This window comes from Ailuropoda melanoleuca, chromosome 3 (assembly GCF_002007445.2).
Source record: "Ailuropoda melanoleuca isolate Jingjing chromosome 3, ASM200744v2, whole genome shotgun sequence".
Lineage (NCBI taxonomy): Eukaryota > Metazoa > Chordata > Mammalia > Carnivora > Ursidae > Ailuropoda > Ailuropoda melanoleuca.
Window position 1 is genome coordinate 113,826,824 of NC_048220.1, and position 19,025 is coordinate 113,845,848.

The following is a 19,025-nucleotide window of genomic DNA, read 5'->3' on the forward strand; positions in this document are numbered from 1 at the left end:
GGTATTCTTCCAACCCACTTGTCATGGCTGCCAGTTTCAAGTGGAACACACACACACACACACACCCAGTTCCAGGCTTTGCTGCACACTGCATTGCCACTCTGGCTGTCTACACGGCAGTGAAGAACACTGCGGGGAGGGGGTTTTGGGCCACCCCTGTAGAAGGTTCCAGCACAGCGCTGTGGGGTCGTGGAGTGAGGCCATGCTTTCCACGGCAGATCTGCTCCCACTCCCAGTGGGCCCTAGGAGAGACGGAGCCCCTGAGGACACTAAGAGACAGAGCCAGTGTTGCTGTCTCCTCAGGAGCTGGGCGTTATCAGACCATGGAGTCCTCAATTCAGATGGGCACGCAGGGCTCCACCTTACTGGAATTGACATCTGCCGAGGAGAGGGGTTTCCTGTCCTGACTGCCGTTTACCCTCTAATATAATCATGCTACGACACAGAATATCTGATCCGTTGTATCTCTCGTAACATTGCCTCAAAGACTTTTGGGAAAGGCTATGGACGCTTGACTGTGGGATTTACCGTCTTACCGTGTACCCCAGCATGAGCGGCAGCCCGCATAAATAGGACAGCACGGTGGGGCAGCTGAGGCCACCAGCGCTGTAGGACAGTGCCCTGCCGGCTAGAGGTAGCATCCTGACAGTCTCCACTAGCTGATGGATAGTGTCCCTTGTTGTTAAAATACACAGGCCTGGGGGTGCCTGGCTGCCTCAGTTGGTTGTAAGTTTGAGCCCCACGTTGGGTGTAGAACTTAAAATCTTAAGAAAAACTATACCAACAGGTAGAAGCGGGCTAGCCTTCTCTCGCCAGCACAGTGACCCACTTGAAGAATTTGTACTTCTCTTTCCTACAACTCAGGGTCAGCGAGAGGGTTTTGGTTTCCAGGGGGCAGGGGGATGCTTTCCCAAGGGACCCAGTAGGGGTCCAGTGAAGTGGAATCCATGACGGTCACATGATCATGTTGAGGTCTCTGTGCCAGTTGACAATCAGGCAAAGAAAGGAGCGATTCTACTGGTGGGGATTACTGACTCCGGTGATCATACGGAGATAAAGAGGAGTATGTCCGGAACCCAAGAGATTCACTGGAGTGGAACTTTGGCGCCTCGTGATACCAGTGAACAGAGATTGTAGCAAGCATGGCCTGACAAGGGCAAGGCAACTAAAAGCTCAAATTTTTTGTTTTTTAAGGATTTCTTTAAAGAAACCTTTACACCAAACGTGGGGCTTGAACTCACAACCCTGAGATCGAGAGTCCCATGCTCCATGGACTGAGCCCGCCCAACAACCCTTGGATGATGGCTGCGCACGATACTGCCCGATCAGACCAGCTGAGATGCTGGCCGAAGGTAAGGGAAACTTAGAATGCGTGATGGAGGGACAGAGGGACGAGTCCAGTTATAGCCTGGGGGCCAGCTACAGCACAGACCGTGGCTCCGCATCTTCAGAGCCTGGTCCCTCCCCAGCAGCAGCAGCATCACCTAGGAACTTGTTAGAAATGCACGTTCTTGGGCCCCACTCGAGGTACTGAATCAGAACTCTGGGGGTGGGTCGCCACGGTCTGTCTCCACAAGCCGTCCAGGAGATTCCTGTGCGCTGGAACTGAGAGCCACTCCTGCAAGCTGTCCTACTCACCCCACTGCGAGGAGTCCGTCCAGGCCCCAGCGCCTTGAAGGGGATGCCTGCAGTGGTTTCGGCTGAACAGAGGGCTGCTCGGAGTGGGGCCTGGTAGGGAGGCTGTGTCAGCTCCCAGGCACCATTCCGATCCTTTCAGCTGCACTTCTCCCTCCAGCCCCTGAGGCTGTGACCGTTTCCACGCAAGTTTGGACAGCATCACGCAGGCCCTACTCGACTGCATCTGGTCTCAGGCCAGTGCTGTGGACTGTTCCATCCAAGGCTTTTCCGCTGAGGCGTGGGCAGGGCCAGGAACCCAACCTGCACTCACACAGCATAATCTGCAAATGTTCCTCCAAAACAGGCCCCAGTGGTGCAGTGGGTTGGGTTAGTACTTCAACCCAGCACAGTCTGGAACTGCGGGCCAGGTGACCCCCTGGGCTCACTCTCCGCCAGGGGCGAACAGGAGCTGATGCGTCCACGTTTTCCCCTTTTGCACCCTGGGCATCAGACCCCTGAGATGTGCTTCCTGAGGGAGCCCCTGCAGGACTGAGCGCCAACAGCCCACCTGCAGTGCCAGCTGACTCGGGGTGGCTTTTCCTGTTTCCCTCCCTGCTCCTCCCTCTTCTCCAGGCTCATTTCCCCAGTAAGCTACTCCACATGGAGCCTTTGTCCCAGGCTCTGTTTGGGAGGAACCCAGTGGAGAACCCCTAGCTGCCTGGAATGCTCTTGGCCGGCATTCCGAAGATCACCCCTGCTTCCTATTCAGATCTCAGACTGTCCTCTACTCAGAGTGGCCTTTCCTAATGGTCCCATCCCAGGGAGCAAGTCTCTAACATCAGATCACCCAATCTGAATTCTCTGTATAGCATCTGTCACTATCTCATGTTTTTCTTACAACTTTTTTTTTTTCATCAGTGCTTTGTCCAGCCCTAGAATGTCCTGCACAGGAGAGCAAGGGCCCAGCCTATCTCTTTGCTCTTTCCTCAGCACCTTGAACAGTTGCCGGGCCCATGGGAGGCACTGGATAAATATTTCTTTTAAATAAATGAATGAATGCCAGAGTTTGAGAACAGAGAGCAAATCTAGACTTTTTTTGGGGGGGAACTCATATCTTAAATTTAAATTTATTTAAAAATTACAAAAATGTCTCCACCCAAGTTGTCCATGAAAAAATTTAAAAGCAGCAACAATGCTCTTGGTTAATGACCAGCAGTTTAACACAATTTATAAAATTGAACAAAATTTAGATGTGTGTCTTATGCCTCTATAGACACGGGACCCTTTCTTTAGGTCCCTTTCTTTAGGGTCCGGTAGTATCATTATTGGGACACTTTCCAAAGCCTTTCTCCTTTGGACCCTGTGGAGAATGATCCGGTAGACTCCGGTGATGGGGCTCCGGGCGTCACGCCCTCGGTTGTTCCGGATGTGCTCTTCCGTAATACCCAAATGTTCTAAAGTGCTTTTGACCTCATTTTCTTCTTCTTTGAGAGTGCTGGTTTCGGACAAATGTTTGGGATCCAGCTGGAAGGGCTCCAGAGGGGTGGGGCACGGCACCCCTTGCAGCCACTCGTTGTTCATGATGGAGTCGATCCCGTGCCTGTCGGTGGGTATGGGCTGCAGGACGCTGCGGATGAGGCGGAGGCAGGGCTCGGACACATGCGGGGGCACACTGTATGTGCCCTCCAGGATGCTCTTCTTCAGCTTGGCCACGGTCTCTGCCCGAAAGGGCATGGTGCCCGTCACCATGAAGTACAGGAGCACCCCCAGGGCCCAGATGTCCACGTAAATGCCCACGTAATGCTCATCTCGGAAAAGCTCGGGCGCAGCGTAAGGAGGCGACCCACAGAAAGTATTGAGCATTTCGCCTTTTTTACTTACTGTGCTGAATCCAAAATCACCCACCTTCACGCAAGTATTATTGGTATAAAATACGTTTTCTGCTTTCAGGTCTCTATGAATAATTTGGTTCTCATGCTGTGGAAGAAGACATAGGGAAAAGCCATCATTTTCAAGGGATAATACCAACATAAAAAAAAAAATGCATCAGTTGCTCTGAAACAGGGAGGTGATGATGGGGTAATAACAGGAGTTGAATGGATGTCAACTGAACTCCGATCTGCAAACCTCCAGGGCTGCCTTGTCCTAACCCTTGGCAAACAGAATACCCACACACCCCCAAACAGACCAAAGGTTCTGTTCTTCGGTGAGGCAACAGTTGGAGTTTGTCCCACACATGTGAGTCAGGAATTAGGGCCAGAAATGACACCCGGATTTTTTGCAACTGTGTGTTCTGAAACACAATGAAACTAATCCTTCATGTTGGAGGCCATAAATGTTTTTTTCTGGCTGAGGAATCTCTTGACTAGGGCCAACACCAAGAAGGTTTAGAACTCTCCCCCAAATTTTCAACCATGCTCCTTCCTGGAGGGTGGGGGTCCTTTATCTTTATAGGATTCAGTAGAAAGAAAGAGGTTATGTTTGGCAAGGTTCTAGCAGCAGGTCCCACTGTGGGTGGCAAGCGCATGCCCCACCCCCACTCTCACGTTCTGGATCCAGACAGACCACCTTGGGACCACTGACCTCCTTAGTCCCACGAACTCTTGGGAGATGGTTTAATGTTACTTTGCTGGGCTTCCTGGGGTAAGAATCCAGGCTTTGGCGCCTGATGGCTTGGCTAATTCTAGGTTCAACAATACCAGCTGTGTAATGTGTTTTCTTTCTTTGTAGAATGAGATACCGACAGCACCTCACGACTGCGGTGAGGAGGGTGTGTGATGCCATGTCTGCAGTGATCAGCAAGGTCCTGGCTCAGAGTCAGCGCACTCAGGGGAACCATGATTCGGACACCAGGTAGCTGGGAGAGATGTCAGGGCACACAGCTGAGAGGACTCAGCCTGAGTTCTCTTCCACTCTCCTGCCCAATTTCTTTTCTACAGAGAATGTGGAGGACTCTTCCTATGTGTTCTATTGCTCGATGTGGGTCCTGCCTACTCCCTGGCTCTGGGAAAGTTCACGGCAGTATAGGTCACTCGAATGCCAACCCGTGGCACTGCAGGTCTGAAACACCCACCGCCATGACAGTCGGGCTCTTCTCTCTTGCTCATTTTTTTTCCTCCCCTTCTCTCTTCTGATGCCTATCTTGGGTCCCTAGGTCACTAACTTCCCTGCTAGTAATTTGTCCAGGAAGTCACTGATCCTAGCCTCACCCCACAGAATCTAGTCAGAGGAATGAACTAGAAACAGCCTCTCAACTCGCACAGACCCCAAACAAGTGTCTCTTTTCTGCCACCTGGATAGAGAGGACAGGCCAGACTTCTGGACTAACGGAGCCATAGAGGTGGTGGTCAGGCCCGCGTGTCAAGCTCCTCTATGTGCGTGACAATATGGCCAATGGTGGAGAGGGCACAGGAGAACCAGTTCTTGAAGAAACTAGGGGGTGTGCTTCAGGAGTCCAGATTTACCTAAAGAAATAATTGGAGAACTAAAGTGAGAATGACATCAAGTGCGAATCTGCTGAGCATGGAGGCAGCCAGAGCTGGAGGAATTCACCAAAGGCAAGAAGGATCTGCAAGAAGGATCTGCATGAGCTGATGTGAGATCAAAGAAAATTCCAGAGAGAGACAGAGCTGAGCAGAGTCATGAAGGGTGAATGGGATTTGGAATGTGGGACATGGTAAGAGGGGAGAGAACATCCTACACACAGAGGTAGGTAGACAGTGCCAAGCAGCAGCGAGGAGCCAGCTCTCCGGTAGTGGAGGATGGGTGTGGAGAAATGGCCATGGTGAGGGTCATCCTGATTCGTGGAGCAACTCCTGCCAACTTCCCCAGAAGCCAGAAGGCTGCCGTGGAACTGGAGATCCCTGGGCGTTGCTTCAGAGGCTAAGAGTGTGATCTCATGCAGGTTTCAGACTCTCACAGGAGGGACTCCTGTCAGCCCTTGAAGACTAAAGCCTTCCAGGGTGCTTGGATGGTGGTGAACCAAAGCCCATGCTCCCACTGTGGGGAGTGTGGGAGCAAGACTCCACTCCTCGCCCCCGCTCACCATGTGCTTCACGGCAGACACGATCTGGGAGAAGATGAGCTTGCTTTCCGGCTCTGAGAGCTTCCCTTCAGTGCTAATTTTTCCAAAGAGCTCTCCACCCCCTGCATACTCCATCACCAAGTGGAGCTTGGATAGGGTCTCCACAACTTCGTACAGACGGATGATGTTGGGATGGTGCAGTTTTTCCATGCTGGAAATTTCGCGGGATAGTAGCCTTTGGGTTTTCTGGTCTAACTTGGTCTTGTCCAGAATCTTAATGGCCACCTTTTCTGGGAGGAAAAAAAAAAGTCAAAGGATATGCCAGTGTTCATAGGAGAATGGAGAGATTTAGAACCATAAGGGACCTAGACTGGACCCTTTCCTTCACTGGACACAGAGGGTAAATTGTTGTGTCTAATGGCAGAGCTCGCCAGCAGGGATGACAGCTGTTCTTGAGTTGACATCCCTACTCATCCCCTGGATCAGTGGGAGTCTTCCACGCACAGATTTTGATGCCAACTCCTGCTCTCTGAGGAAGTTTCAGTTTGATGATCTTTATCCAGTTTTCTGGGTAAATTTAAAGCTTCTTTGCTTAGCCCAGATCCGACGTCCCCTGCCTCCTCAGGCATCACCCCTGCCCACAGTTCCCACTGCCCCGCGCACAGCTCTAGTCCAGCCGTTACACAACTGCTTCTCGTTCCTGAAAAGGGACTGAACATCCCTGCCTGGGACCTTTCCCCATCTGGATCATTCCCTCTGCCTGGCTCTTCACTGCTTCCCTGTTCTTTACTCAGGTAACTCCGGATGACCCCTGCAAGCTAGCCTCAGAACCAGCATCCTCCAGGACACCCAGACGCCGTGTATTCTCTGCACGATAATCTCAGCACGCTGGCCTATAACATTCCTGGTCTGTCTCCCCCTCCTACCCCTTCCTGTGTTTTTTATCTGACTTTGTCCATGCCAGGCACATAACGTCACAGCACAGGCCACACGGGCGCTCCTCGTGTGCAGAGTCCCAGAGAGGGCACGAGGGCACGAGCAGACGGACCTGCAGTGGGTCATGCAGCTGGAGGGAGGGGTCTCCAGTCCAATCACTCTGTAGTTTGCTATTATGTATTGAGAGCCCTAAGAATGGCTGCACGTTTTGACCCAGCCATTTCACCTTTGACAATTAATCTTAAAGAAATCATCTGACACGTGTACAAGAGCGGACGTGGAAGAAGACTTCTGTGATATTGGGAACAGCATCCGGCAAGAAAGAGGGTTAAAATGAAGTCAGGTTTATCTACCTGTATAACAGTACACCATGCGGCTGTCCACTTCATGATGTGGACCTTTATCTATCGAAATGAAGAAACGTTCAATACAGAACAAGTGAGAAAAAAATTTTAAAAATCAAATATACATTTGCATACAAAAACATCTGGCAAGTGATGCCTCAAAATGTTTAGAATAGTTATTAATAAGGGGATCGTGGGTGGTTTTTAAAATTTTTTTTGTTTCTCTGTATTCTCTAATTTTCCTACAATTTATACAATTAACATAAATAATGTAATAAAAGTGGTTAATGTTTGAAAATGATGAAACCACTCCAAAGTAAAACAATTCATTTTTTGGTTCGAATTGGACCAGACTTTCTATTAGGTAAGGAAAGAAATTTCCAGGCAAGTAAAGGGAAAAACAGTATTGCAAGGCCCCTTTTGACCCACTTGCAAAACAGCTGCTCTGCAGAACTTTGGCACAGTGGCCGCGGGCATAAGGACAGACGGGGCGGGTCGGAAATCGGAGCGCTGCCCTGTATAACGCAGGGCCATTAGGGCTTCTGGCAGGGAGAGGGGCAGGGTCGCTGGCGTCTGCCGTGAGCACACTTGCTCTGCTGGAGGCAATACTGGGGAAGACGGAGACCAGCCAGGAGGGAGCAGAACCCTTGGGGTTTGCAGAACCTCTGCAGGCAGTGAGTGCCAGGGACGGACGCCCACCACCGAGCCCGGAGGCGTGCCATGCCACCTCCTGGCCCTCGGCTTCTCTGCCGTTCAGTTTTTAGGATTAAGACACTTCACCTGCTTCCAGAAACAGAAACTTCTGGTGTGGGTAGCCTGTTGGGTGAGCTGCCCTATTGAGGGCTAGAATAAAGAGCCCTGCCCCCGAAGCCGGCAGATTGCCTACAGAAGAGCCCGCCGCTGCTGCTCCCCCTGGATCCTGACCCCGACTTCCGGGAGGGCGCGTGTCCCCTCTGCTGCTTGGCCGGCGGCCACACGCTGTCTCCCACATGGCGGGCACCCAACGACCAGGTCATGGTGCGGTGAGGCTGCTCTCACAAGCCTCCCCCGAGCACAACCCTCCTCTTACTTTATTTTTGTTGTCCATGTGAGCGGCTCTTGGCAAGGCCGCTGTCCCAGGGCCTGGAACAGAGTAGGTAGGAGAGGAGCTGCTTCACACTCTGTGCCCTGGGCATCCCGGGGCCTCATGCCCCTCCCCACCTGCTTCCTCCACTTTGTGTTAGATCAGATTATTGCCGTGCTTCATGAATGGATAATCATAGAAAATAAAAACATTTCAAAAGCCCTGGTATTCATGGGGTGCCTGGGTGGCTCAGTCATTAAGCATCTGCCTTCGGCTCAGGGCGTGATCCCGGAGTCCTGGGATCGAGCCCCGCATCAGGCTTCTCTGCTGGGAGCCTGCTTCTTCCTCTCCCACTCCCCCTGCTTGTGTTCCCTCTCTCGCTGGCTGTCTCTATCTCTGTCAAATAAATAAATAAAATCTTAATAAAATAAAATAAAAATAAATCAAAGCCCTGGTATTTGAAATGGTTGCTAAGTGGCAGAAACTACTCTTCCATGAAGAGCGAGGTCTCCACCTCCACTCTTTCCACATGTGTTCAGTGAGCACGAGCGAGCATCTCCTATGCAGCAGGCGACGAGGAAAGCACTGTCCTACAGCCCAGTGAGGGACAAAGACTTTGAAAAAGCCCCTCTTACAAGTGCAGCCGTGTGAGGAAGGAGTACAGACGGGAGAACGCCACGGCCTTTCTGGGAAAGGACACATGAGCTGTGGCCAAGATCTGAGGAGGGAGGCCCCACACGTGGCCGTGGGAACGGCATGCTTGCCAGGCTTGGGCGAGGGACGACGCATGTGTTTGAAGACCCGAGGGAAGCCACTAGGCCGGACACAGAGAATGAGGGGAGTGGACCCAAACCAGCCTTGTGTGGTGGGCAGGTCGGAAAATCCAGGGCTCCGGGGGATGTCTCAAGAAAGGCAGCCTTTATCTGGAGGACAGTGGCAGACGGTCCGCGGTTTTAAGAGAGAGTATGATCGTCTGATTTCTGTGTCAGAACGAGTACTCTGGCTGCACTGTGCGAAATGGATAGAAGAATGGGCCTGAGGGCAGGCTGGCAGTTTAAGAGGTGGTCATGGCAATCCCACAGAGAGAGTACTCTTGGTTTTGGCAAGGGAGAGAGAGAGAGAGTAGACACATCCCCTTTCTCCAAATCTAGAGTCTGACACAGGTCTCCCATAGTGGGCAACACATTCCTTAAACTAGGAGTTGCAAACTCAAATATCTCAAGAAGCCAGGGTGGTGATAGGGTGGCAAGCTTATTGTAAGGCAACAGGGAGTAGTGGGGACTGCGGAGTCCTGAGGAGTACATGCCCCAGTGCAAACTCCACTCCAGACAGTTGTCCCTGTTTGGAATGCAGACTCAGTGTTGTCAAATCTGATTTTTTCAAGAGAAGCCAGACATCTGAATTTTTATGTAAATGTTCCAATCACTAAGTGTCAGCAACAAATTCAAATTTTTAGACCTAGAGTGGACCAACAAAACATGTCTGTAGGACTAAAAGGACAACGGGAGAAAACAGATATTCGAACACAGAATCCCATGTAGAGAAATTTGCCGTGAGAGGAGTGCAGACCTTCCTTCCAGACACACAGCCAGGCTGAGCCAACTCACAGTGAGAGGCAGGGAGAACAGAGGTCAGGCCCTCCCTCTCCTTCCTTTGATCTGCTGCAGGAGACCAAAGCCCACTGGGACCCAGAGAACTGAGGAGACTCGATGTAGCCTGGGGCAGAGAGCAGACTGAGGGGCAGAGAGTGGATCTGGAGAGGAAGTGGAAGGTCGCTGGCACAGCAGGCTTACAGGGTCAGGGTGTGGGAGGCAATGCTGGCATTAAGCAAGGAGGTGTGCCCGTAGTCTGGGGGTCAGAGAAGACTTGTAAGGCTTTCTCCGGAATCTGACTATTAGCTAGAGGAAAGTAGAGGAGAGGCGATCCGGAGGGGTTCTACTGGTAGGGATGCGTAGGAGAGGTCTCGAAGCAGGAAAAGACCCTGATACCCTAGGGTATTGGTCTATATACCTTTTGATTGGCTTTCTTTATCAATAAAGTATTTTTGAGCACTACTCTTACATATATATATATTTATAAATTATATACATGTACTACTGACATGCACATTTTAAATATATATATAATCATAGAAATTAAAAAGAGAGAGTGACAAATAAATATAAATGGAAATTCTCACATTGCCTTCCCTCATCCAGTGAATCATTTTGGGCATCCCCTAGGGAATGCAGACCCTCCTTTGGAGACCACTCAGGGTCACCAATGACCCCCAGGCTGCTAAAACTGATGGTTACTTCTTAGGCTTTATCCCTGCTCCTTGAAACACCTTTATCACTTGGTTTCTACAACACACCCCTGACATTTCTCCTAGCTCTCTTTCTTTTTATTATTATTGTTGAAGCACAGTTGAATACGATGTTATATTAGTTTCAAGTGGACCATGTAGAGATTCAAGTTCCACACATGACTTAATGCTCACCTTGGTAAGTCGTCACCATACGAAGTTATTACAATATTATTGACTATATGCCTATGCTGTGCTTTTCCTCTCTGTGACTTATTTATTTTATAACTGGAAGTTTGTACCTCTTAATCCCCTTCGCCTATTTTGCCCATCCCCCCACCCCCCTCGCCTCTGGCAACCGCACCAGTTTGTTCTCTGTATTTATTTGTTTATTTATTTTTTTAAAGATTTATTTATTTTAGAGAGAGGGTGTGTGTGTTCAAGTGGAGGAGGGGGCAGAGGGAGAGGGAGAGAATCTCAAGCAGACTCCCTACTAAGTGCACAGCCCGATGCTGGGCTCAATCTCCCAGCCCCAAGATCATGACCGTGAGATCATGACCTGAGCCGAAATCAAGAGTTCAACCAACTGAGCCACCCAGGCACCGCATAATCTGTGTATTTAAGAGTCTGTTTGTTTTGGGGAAAAAAAAAAAAGAATCTGTTTTGGTTTTAGATTCCACTTATCAGTGAAATCACATGGTATCTGTCTTGTCTCCTGCCTCTCCTACCTCCAGGGCTCCCTTGCTGTGTCCTTGTCATCTCCATAGCCTCTGAATGTTGGCTACCTGAAGGCATAGTCCTTGGACTCCTTCCCTACAATAATTTTATTAGTGAATCCAGATGCATAAACACATCTGCCTATATGATTTCTCCACTTAGTTGTCTTAGTTTGGGTTCTGCCTGAAGCAGAGCCTGAGGCAGGGATTCAGGTGAACGAAGGAGGTAACCTGGGAAATACAGGTACAAGAATAAGAAACGGAGAGGGAAAGGAAAGATGGCCAGTACGTGTTGTGTTACCAAGCAAGTTACCAGTCAGCCTTGCTAAGAGTTACTGTGTCTAAATAGCACGAGAAGAGCTGGGGTATTTATACATCAACTACTGCCGGTAATTGGTGGCTGGCTGCTCTGGGGGATATAAATTCCCATCTATTTCTGGCCTCCCACGCATGGGGGAAGAGCAGGCTCCAGCAGCCAGAGACAGCCCAGAGGCTAGGCGTTGGAGAGACCGGCATGTGGAGGTCAGGCTTGCATGCACTGACGTGGTAAGGCGCTAGGAGACATGGTGGGGGAGGGGAGCACCCACAGCCCCTGCCGCATATGTGTAATAGAGATGTAATGAGCATGCACAACAAAGCATGTTCGATACTGTGCTCCACATCTCCCCCCACCCACGCCTGTCCCTCCTACAGTCTTCCTGATGTCAGCAAATGGACCCTCTAGTCTTACACTTGTCCAGACCACAAATCTTTGAGTATTGGAGTCCTCTTTTACATTCCACTTTGAATCTGTCAGCAGATCCTGTTATCTCTACCTTCTGGACACAGCCGGAATCCAGCCCCTTCTCAGTACCCCACCGCTACCTTCCTGCCCCAAGCCACCCTTCTCTCTTGCCTGGATAATTGCGATAGGCTCCTCACTGATCTCTCTTTTTCAGCCTTTGACCCCTTGCAGTCTATTTTCAACAGAGCAGCCAGCGTGATCCTATTAAAGCATAAGCCAGATCGTGTCACTTTTCTGCTCCCTCAAAGGACTCAGGTTTCACTCAGAGGAAAAGCCAGAGTCCTTCCTATGACATAATGACCTCACACGATCTGGTTGCCACTGCCCCCTGGCCTTGTCCCCCTGGCCATTCCTGGGGTACTACAGGCACCCTCCCTCCTTAGGCACGCCCTCCCTCTGTCTGACGACGCCCTCCCCCATATCGGCGGTCAGAGAATGTATTTCTTTCAGGTCAGTGATCACCAGCTCAGTAAGGCTGTCCTGGCCAACTTAACTAAAATGTGGCCCTCGCTCTTCCCTATCCCCCCTCGATTTCCTTATCACTTACCACTATGTAGCAGAGTGAATACTTCCCTGACTTATCTTTGTCTGTCTCTCCCACTAGAATGTGAGCTCCATAGGACAGAGATTATTGCCTGTTTTGTACATGGCTGTAGCCCAGTCCCTGGAAGAGTACCTGTTACACGTAGGTACTCAGCAAATACTTGTTGAATGAGTGCTCTCACCAGCCCCACAAGAACCCAGGGTGAGTATTATCATTGCAGAGTAAACTCAGTCTGGCACTTGGCTTTTTCATTTACTATTTTGTTCCAGGCACCTCCCATGTTACCACAGACTCTTCATAATCCTGATTTTTAATGGCCGTATGACCTTCCATCCAGCATATATGCTTTCATTTACCTGACCATTCTTGTATTGTTGGATCACATCAGAGATTTCTAGTCCTTTGCACTATAAATAACGCCACAAGGAGCATTTTTGGGTTCTAGTATTTCTAATATTGGACTTATTTTTAGGATGGATTCACCAAAGCCACTAAGCAACCATTTTTAAAATAAGGAAACAAGCTTTAATTGCTGTTTTAATGAATGATGGGGAGGTATTGCTTCTTTCAAGTCTGTGGGCCTTCTCTGTGAAGCCTGACTCAAGACTGAGTTAGTCCCCTGTTCCCTGTGGAGGGAACAGCAGAAAGAACGTACCAGAGAATACTGCCATGCATTGCTCCCCGAAAATCTCTTCTCTGCCACTGCTGCGTTTTCATGAGAAGTTCTAAACTAATTTAATTCACCAAATATTTGTTGAATAGTTATTATTTATAACCCATGTGGGGAAACTCTAAGGATCAAAATGCTTCAATGACACCAAGGACGCTGTAACCAGAACACCCAACATTTTCACTATCCCCTGGGTTTGTTAAGCCCCAAATCTTTATTTCCCATTCATGCTTTCTTTTGGGCTCCAAGGTGGCCGTTGGACTCCATGACCTTCATGTTCCTCCAAGTCAGGCTTCCAAGTCTTTACTCTCAAATCCGTTTCTTCTCCTATAGTCACTCTTCACTGCTGAGCTGTTAAAGCTAGAAATCTGGGGGTCACCTTCAATACCTTTTCTCGTTCCCTGCTCTCACCCATGCAACGCACCACAGGGTTTTCCAATATTCTGAAATATTTCTCAAATGCATGCTCTTTTCTCCATCCTTTCTGTCATTTCTCTTTTTAAAAAAAATTTTTTTGTGGGGTAAACAAATCTTTTTCTTTTTTTTAAGATTTACTTATTTATTTGAGAGAGAGAGAACAGCGAAGGAGCGGAAGGAGAGAGAGAATCTCAAGCGCATTCCCAGATGCCCATGAAACCCAACACAGAGCTCGATCCCACGACCCCAAGAACACGACCTGAACCAAAATCAAGAGTCAGACGCTCAACCAACTGAGCCACCCAGGCGCCCCTCTGTCACTTCTTTAGTTGAGATGGAGATCATCATTCATCTGGACCCTTAGACTTATATTTTTTCTGACTTCTCTGACTTTTGTCACAACCCAACTTCAATTTGCTTTCCTCATTGAAAACTAATCATCCTAATCACTTGTATGAATTGCTTGCTTAAAGCTCTTTAGTGGTTCCCCAACGCCTAAATGACAAACCCCAAATGTGCAAGAAGACTCCATGATCTAGTCCCTGCCTGCAACACCCTCTATGTCTCCTTTGCTTAATTCCTTTTAAATCTCCGAAGACTCCCCTCACTGCTAGCTCCTATCTCCGTGCCCTTCATAACCCTCCAGGCCTAACTCGAGCCTGGCCTGCTCAGCGACCCTTCCTGCTGCCCTCAGGCACAGCGGAGCACACCCTTCGCCCTTACTCTGTGGCAGCCCCTGCCAATTCTATCCTGTCTCCATGACCTACCGTGAGTTCGTTCCTAACAGGCTAGAACTATATCTTACTCATCTCTGTAAGGCCCAGAACAAAATATGGGCCCAGGAGAGTTTATTATATTTTTAAAAAGGAAGGTGGGGGGGCATGAATTAACTGATGAATAAATAAATCGAGAGAAAAGAATGGTTCTAGAAATGTGAGACTACAGGAAGGGCAGTAATAGAGAAAGGAACAGGCACCCATGGCGTCATTTACCTTTGTTTGTGACAGCAGATGGAACATAAAATATTCAGAAGTTGAGTGCATCATCTCTTTTGAGAAATTTCTAATCAGCTTAAAAGGGGACTCATAACTGCCCTATCAGCTTGCAAGGCCCGGGGGAATTGGAGCTGTTAGCTATCAAAATAAACTCCAGCCAACAGGGGCCCCTCCTGGAGCCTTCTTTCTAGAGATCCATTCAGAACAGCTGGTGCCCTTTTAAAACTACTGTCCTAGGAGCTGCTACCGGGATCCAAACCCTCTGCTCTCCTGGGAACCCCTCCATTGTCTCATTTAGTCTGTCCACATTTCCTAGAAAACCTGATGACAATTCTGGGCCAGCTGGCTTTGTATGGGTCCATATTTATACGATCACTGTCCACGTGACACGATCTGATGTGGCCGGGCTGTGGGACAGCTATTTGAAATTCCCAGCGTGGCTTTCGAAGCCGCTCACTAAGCCGCTTCACCCTCTTTCCTCTTTCAGAGGTGAAGATTTTGGAGGCAGGTGGCATCTATCTTTCCAGTCCAGTCGGCTCAGGGCAGCCAAACGTCCCCCTCCTTTTCTCAGGCCAAGTCTCCCAGTCTGGGACTCCATCTCCCAGTACCTGAGCCACCCTTCTCTTTCCTGAGCTCTCATATCCATTTGCCTCTGGGCCCCCTCTCCCCCCCACCCCTTTCTCAGCTGCTTTCATTGCCACTTTCCTGCTCCTTCCTAACCAGGGGGCTCACCGAAGGCAGAACCGCCGGAGACAGCAGTGGGGTGCCGCTCTGGGAGCAGGCCTTTGCCTGGTGCGCCCACAGGCGAGGCCCAGGATTCATTTTTCTGTTGCTCAGTGACCTGCCCTTACATTTTCTGTTGCTTAAACTTGCTCGTGGAGCTGATTTTCCCACTGCCTATGCTTTGGGCCTTCCTTTTTTGCACCTATGTCCCACAGCCAGAGGGTGACACTGAACCTTTGACAGTAGGGCCACACGGTGGCAGGTGGGCAGTGAAGGGAGCATGTGGGTGAGGCCACTGACACACCCAACTTGCACAGCAGGAGAATGCCATGTTCTCTGGAACTCAGGGAGCTAGAATGCAGTTAATTTTACAATACTGCAGATGAGAAGCCTGTGGCATTTGAGCAGGAAGTCACTACCATCAACCCCCGTTGCTGTTGCTCGCCTTTCTTCGGCCCTCCTCACTGAACAGCCAGTCAGGCACGTTCTTGCTCCTGGCTCATGGTGATTTCTCTGGTCAGCTGGTTATTGCCTCCCTGGTGGGCCTGTCTGTCCATTTGCTGTGCTCTCTACTCCTCTCCCCTCCCAGAGACGCTAGTTAGGACCTCAGGCTCTGCTGGCGCTGTCGTGGGATGCATGACCATAGAGGCTGCAGCTGACTTGACGTGGGTGTGCCCTTGAACTTGGCAGTGGTCTGTCATCGGTTGGCTGGGGAGCAGTCACATCCTCTCTCTTTAAAATGTGAGCTGGCAGGGGTGCCTGGGTGGTGCAGCGGTTAAGCGTCTGCCTTCGGCTCAGGGCGTGATCCCAACGTTCTGGGGCCGAGCCCCACATCAGGCTCTTCTGCTATGAGCCTGCTTCTTCCTCTCGCATTCCCCCTGCTTGTGTTCCCTCTCTCGCTGGCTATCTCTATCTCTGTCAAATAAAAAAAAAAAAATCTTAAAAAATAAAATAAAATAAAATGTGAGCTGGCAGAGAACAAAACCAGCGGTACAGAGATGGGTAATAACGCCGGGAGACCATGTAGACATGGGACTGGTAACAACCATTCCTGGCCAGGAGTCTTCTGATGGCTGCACAGAGAAAGCCACCCTGCAGAGTGAAGTCTGAGGATGGAACACTTTGATCAAGGGAAGTAGAAATGAAAAACCGTGACGCCCAGAGAAAGAGGAGATGGAGAGAGTACGATCTTGAAACTTGCTCTGCTTCCCTGCTGTGGGTGCACAGAATTCCCCTGTCCACGATGCCCCTTTTCCACGTGAGCTGATTTGCACAGGCTTCTGTTCCATGATGTGTGACATCGTGTTCCAATGATGTGTGACTCAGCAGGCCCAAAGAACCTAGACTTTTCTGAAATCAGACTACTAATAGCATTTAATGTATACCTACTGTGTGCTCTGTCTACGTACACAGTAGATATTCAATACATTGCATGTTTCAATTTTATTCATGAAGAAACTGAGGCACAGAATGATAAAGTCACTTGTTTGGGGTCACGCAGTGAGAGATAAACACAATAGGAATTCTACCCAGGTCTCACTGATTCCAACGCTAGGGTCGTTCCACAGCATTTATTGCATGCCCTTCTGCTACTTAAAGACACACTGAACAGGGAGAAGGACTGCCAGAAACGAGGCTGTAAGACGAATCCGTGCTGCTTCTGCAAAATGCCAGGACTTAGATGAGGTCAGTGTTTCTCAAAGTGGAGCCTGTCACACTCATGGGGTGAGGAATGATTTTCATGCAGAGAAACTGCCTTGAATAGCACTGGATCACAGCATACAAACATCGTTCCTGTTTGAGTTATTCTTTAATTCTCCTAAGTTAGGCAAAGAGGAAATCTCAGATTGGTTGTTCGCGTGCTTTACTTTCTATTACTTGGTGATTTTCCTTGAAAACTTCTTAACAGTTGCTAATTAACGAGAGTAAATCTTCAAAGTTCTCACCATACACACAAAATCCTAACTCTGTGAGGTGACAGATGTTTTAAGTAACCTCATCGCAGTAATCATTTTGCAATATATACAGACAGAAAATCACTATGATGCATATCTTAATTTACCCAATGTTAAATGTCAATTGTGTCTCAATAAAACTGGGAAAATACATAAAAGTGATAAAACTTTTACATTTGTTTGCATTATAACTATTTTTGCCATTACCTTCCATTCATAGCAAGTGACGTTGGTTTTTCATTATTTAAATAATATTAGTTTTCCTTTTGGGGTGCCTGGGTGGCGCAGTCGTTAAGCGTCTGCCTTCGGCTCAGGGCGTGATCCCGGCGTTCTGGGATCGAGCCCCACATCAGGCTCCTCTGCTAGGAGCCTGCTTCTTCCTCTCCCACTCCCCCTGCTTGTGTTCCCTCTCTCACTGGCTGTCTCTCTCTGTCAAATAAATAAATAAAATCTTAAAAAGAATATATTACTTTTCCTTTTGAAGTAAGTTTATTTAAGTAAAAAAATTGAGTTGTACCAATGATGGCTACTATGTGCCACGTACTTTGTATGCGTTATTTCTGATTTTCCCAACAGTTCTAAGAAAAGAATCATTATTTTGATTTTATGGCTGAGGCAACGAGGGACCAGAGAGTAAGTGCCCAGGAAGGGACTGAAGCAGCACCTGAAGTGCCTGTTCTTTCCACTGCCCCACGCTGCCTCCTCGCCCTGGAATCCAACGCTTGACCCCACACTTGGGAAACAGCTCCAGGTTGGCCACCCGGCTGCCTTCGCTTGGACTTGCGCCTCGAGGCCTCTCTGCAGCACTGGACACACTCTCCTTTCTGAGCTCCTCTCCCGGTTTGCCTTTACCCACCTTCTCCTCTCCCTTCCCTGGTCATGTCTTCTGTCTCGGTTTCCCGGCCCTCCCGTCCCCGTGTCTTAGCTCCGTCTGTCATTCCTGCTCCAGACCACGGTGGGCAGTCAGACTCACGTTACCGCACTAGGGCTACTTCTGTGGTCGGGTCAGCATGGTCCCTGGCTGCGTTCTGTACGTGAGGGAGCGGAAGCTCCCAGAGGTCCTGGCATTTCCCGGGGCAAGTCAGGTGAGTAGCAGAGACGTGAGGACATGCGGACCCTGACTCCTGGTCTCTGAGCAACATGGAAGGAGACTTGGAGCTCCGGGAATGTGTGCACACCTGTGTGTATGTGCGGGTGCTTTTTATGTAGGGACCAAATATAGGGTTGGGATTGGGGGTCGGAGGAGAAAAGAAAACAAAAGACAACTCTATATAAGAAAAGAGTGGCCCTGGAGATATGGTAGCAGTCTGGGGCCAAGGTGAGAAAATGTTGGTACAGAACTCGCAGGGACCGGGTAGAGTTCTCGGGCTTTAGGAAGCTGGTGGATTATACCAAGTTGCAAGTGTTCTTTTCCTGCCTCACAACTCCCTGATGATCTCCAGGCTTCAGCTAAGTTTCAGGTGATATGGGGACGTGTCCACACTGGGCTGGGCCAGCAAAGGGCTGCTGGGCTCTCTGCATAGTTCCTCCCTGAGGCCAGAGTGGGGGGCGTTGCTGCTCTGGGATCCAGAGTGTCTGCAGGCAAGCCAGCATGGGTCTTTAGTAGAGAGCAGGCAGCCAAGCCACAATGAGAACTAGTACAGAGTAGACTGGAGCAGAGATGGTCCTGAGATCCAAAGCCTTTCCCCCAAATATAACAGAAGTAGCAGCCTTGGGTGAGGAGGGGAGCCTGAACTCTGCTATCCACTGACAGTGACGACCTGGGAGGTCTCCTGTGCCATCCTGTCGCTCACACACACACACACACACACACACACACACACACACACGTTATAAATAAGGACTTGGAAGATGAGTTGCCTGGGAACCAGGCCACACCCCACTCCACTTCTCCAAGGCCTAAGTGGAGAGGACAGAGTCCCCTCCCGTGGAGTGAGTTCATCCACATGGTAC

General features: G+C 49.5%; 1 protein-coding gene across 4 annotated transcripts in view; it reads right to left on the reverse strand.

Annotated features, from left to right (window-relative positions):
* Nucleotides 1-2,708: 2,708 nt before the first annotated feature.
* Nucleotides 2,709-19,025, reverse strand: part of NIM1K (NIM1 serine/threonine protein kinase) — a 70,080-nt gene continuing 53,763 nt past the window's right edge. For all 4 annotated transcript variants that reach the window (XM_034656958.1, XM_034656959.1, XM_002921706.4 and 1 more), the window contains 2 exons: nucleotides 5,663-5,931; nucleotides 2,709-3,594 (listed from right to left, as the gene is read on the reverse strand). In XM_034656958.1, the coding sequence (XP_034512849.1) occupies nucleotides 2,845-3,594; nucleotides 5,663-5,931 (1,019 nt within the window). In that variant the 3' untranslated portion in view covers nucleotides 2,709-2,844. The remainder of the gene's footprint in view (nucleotides 3,595-5,662; nucleotides 5,932-19,025) is intronic.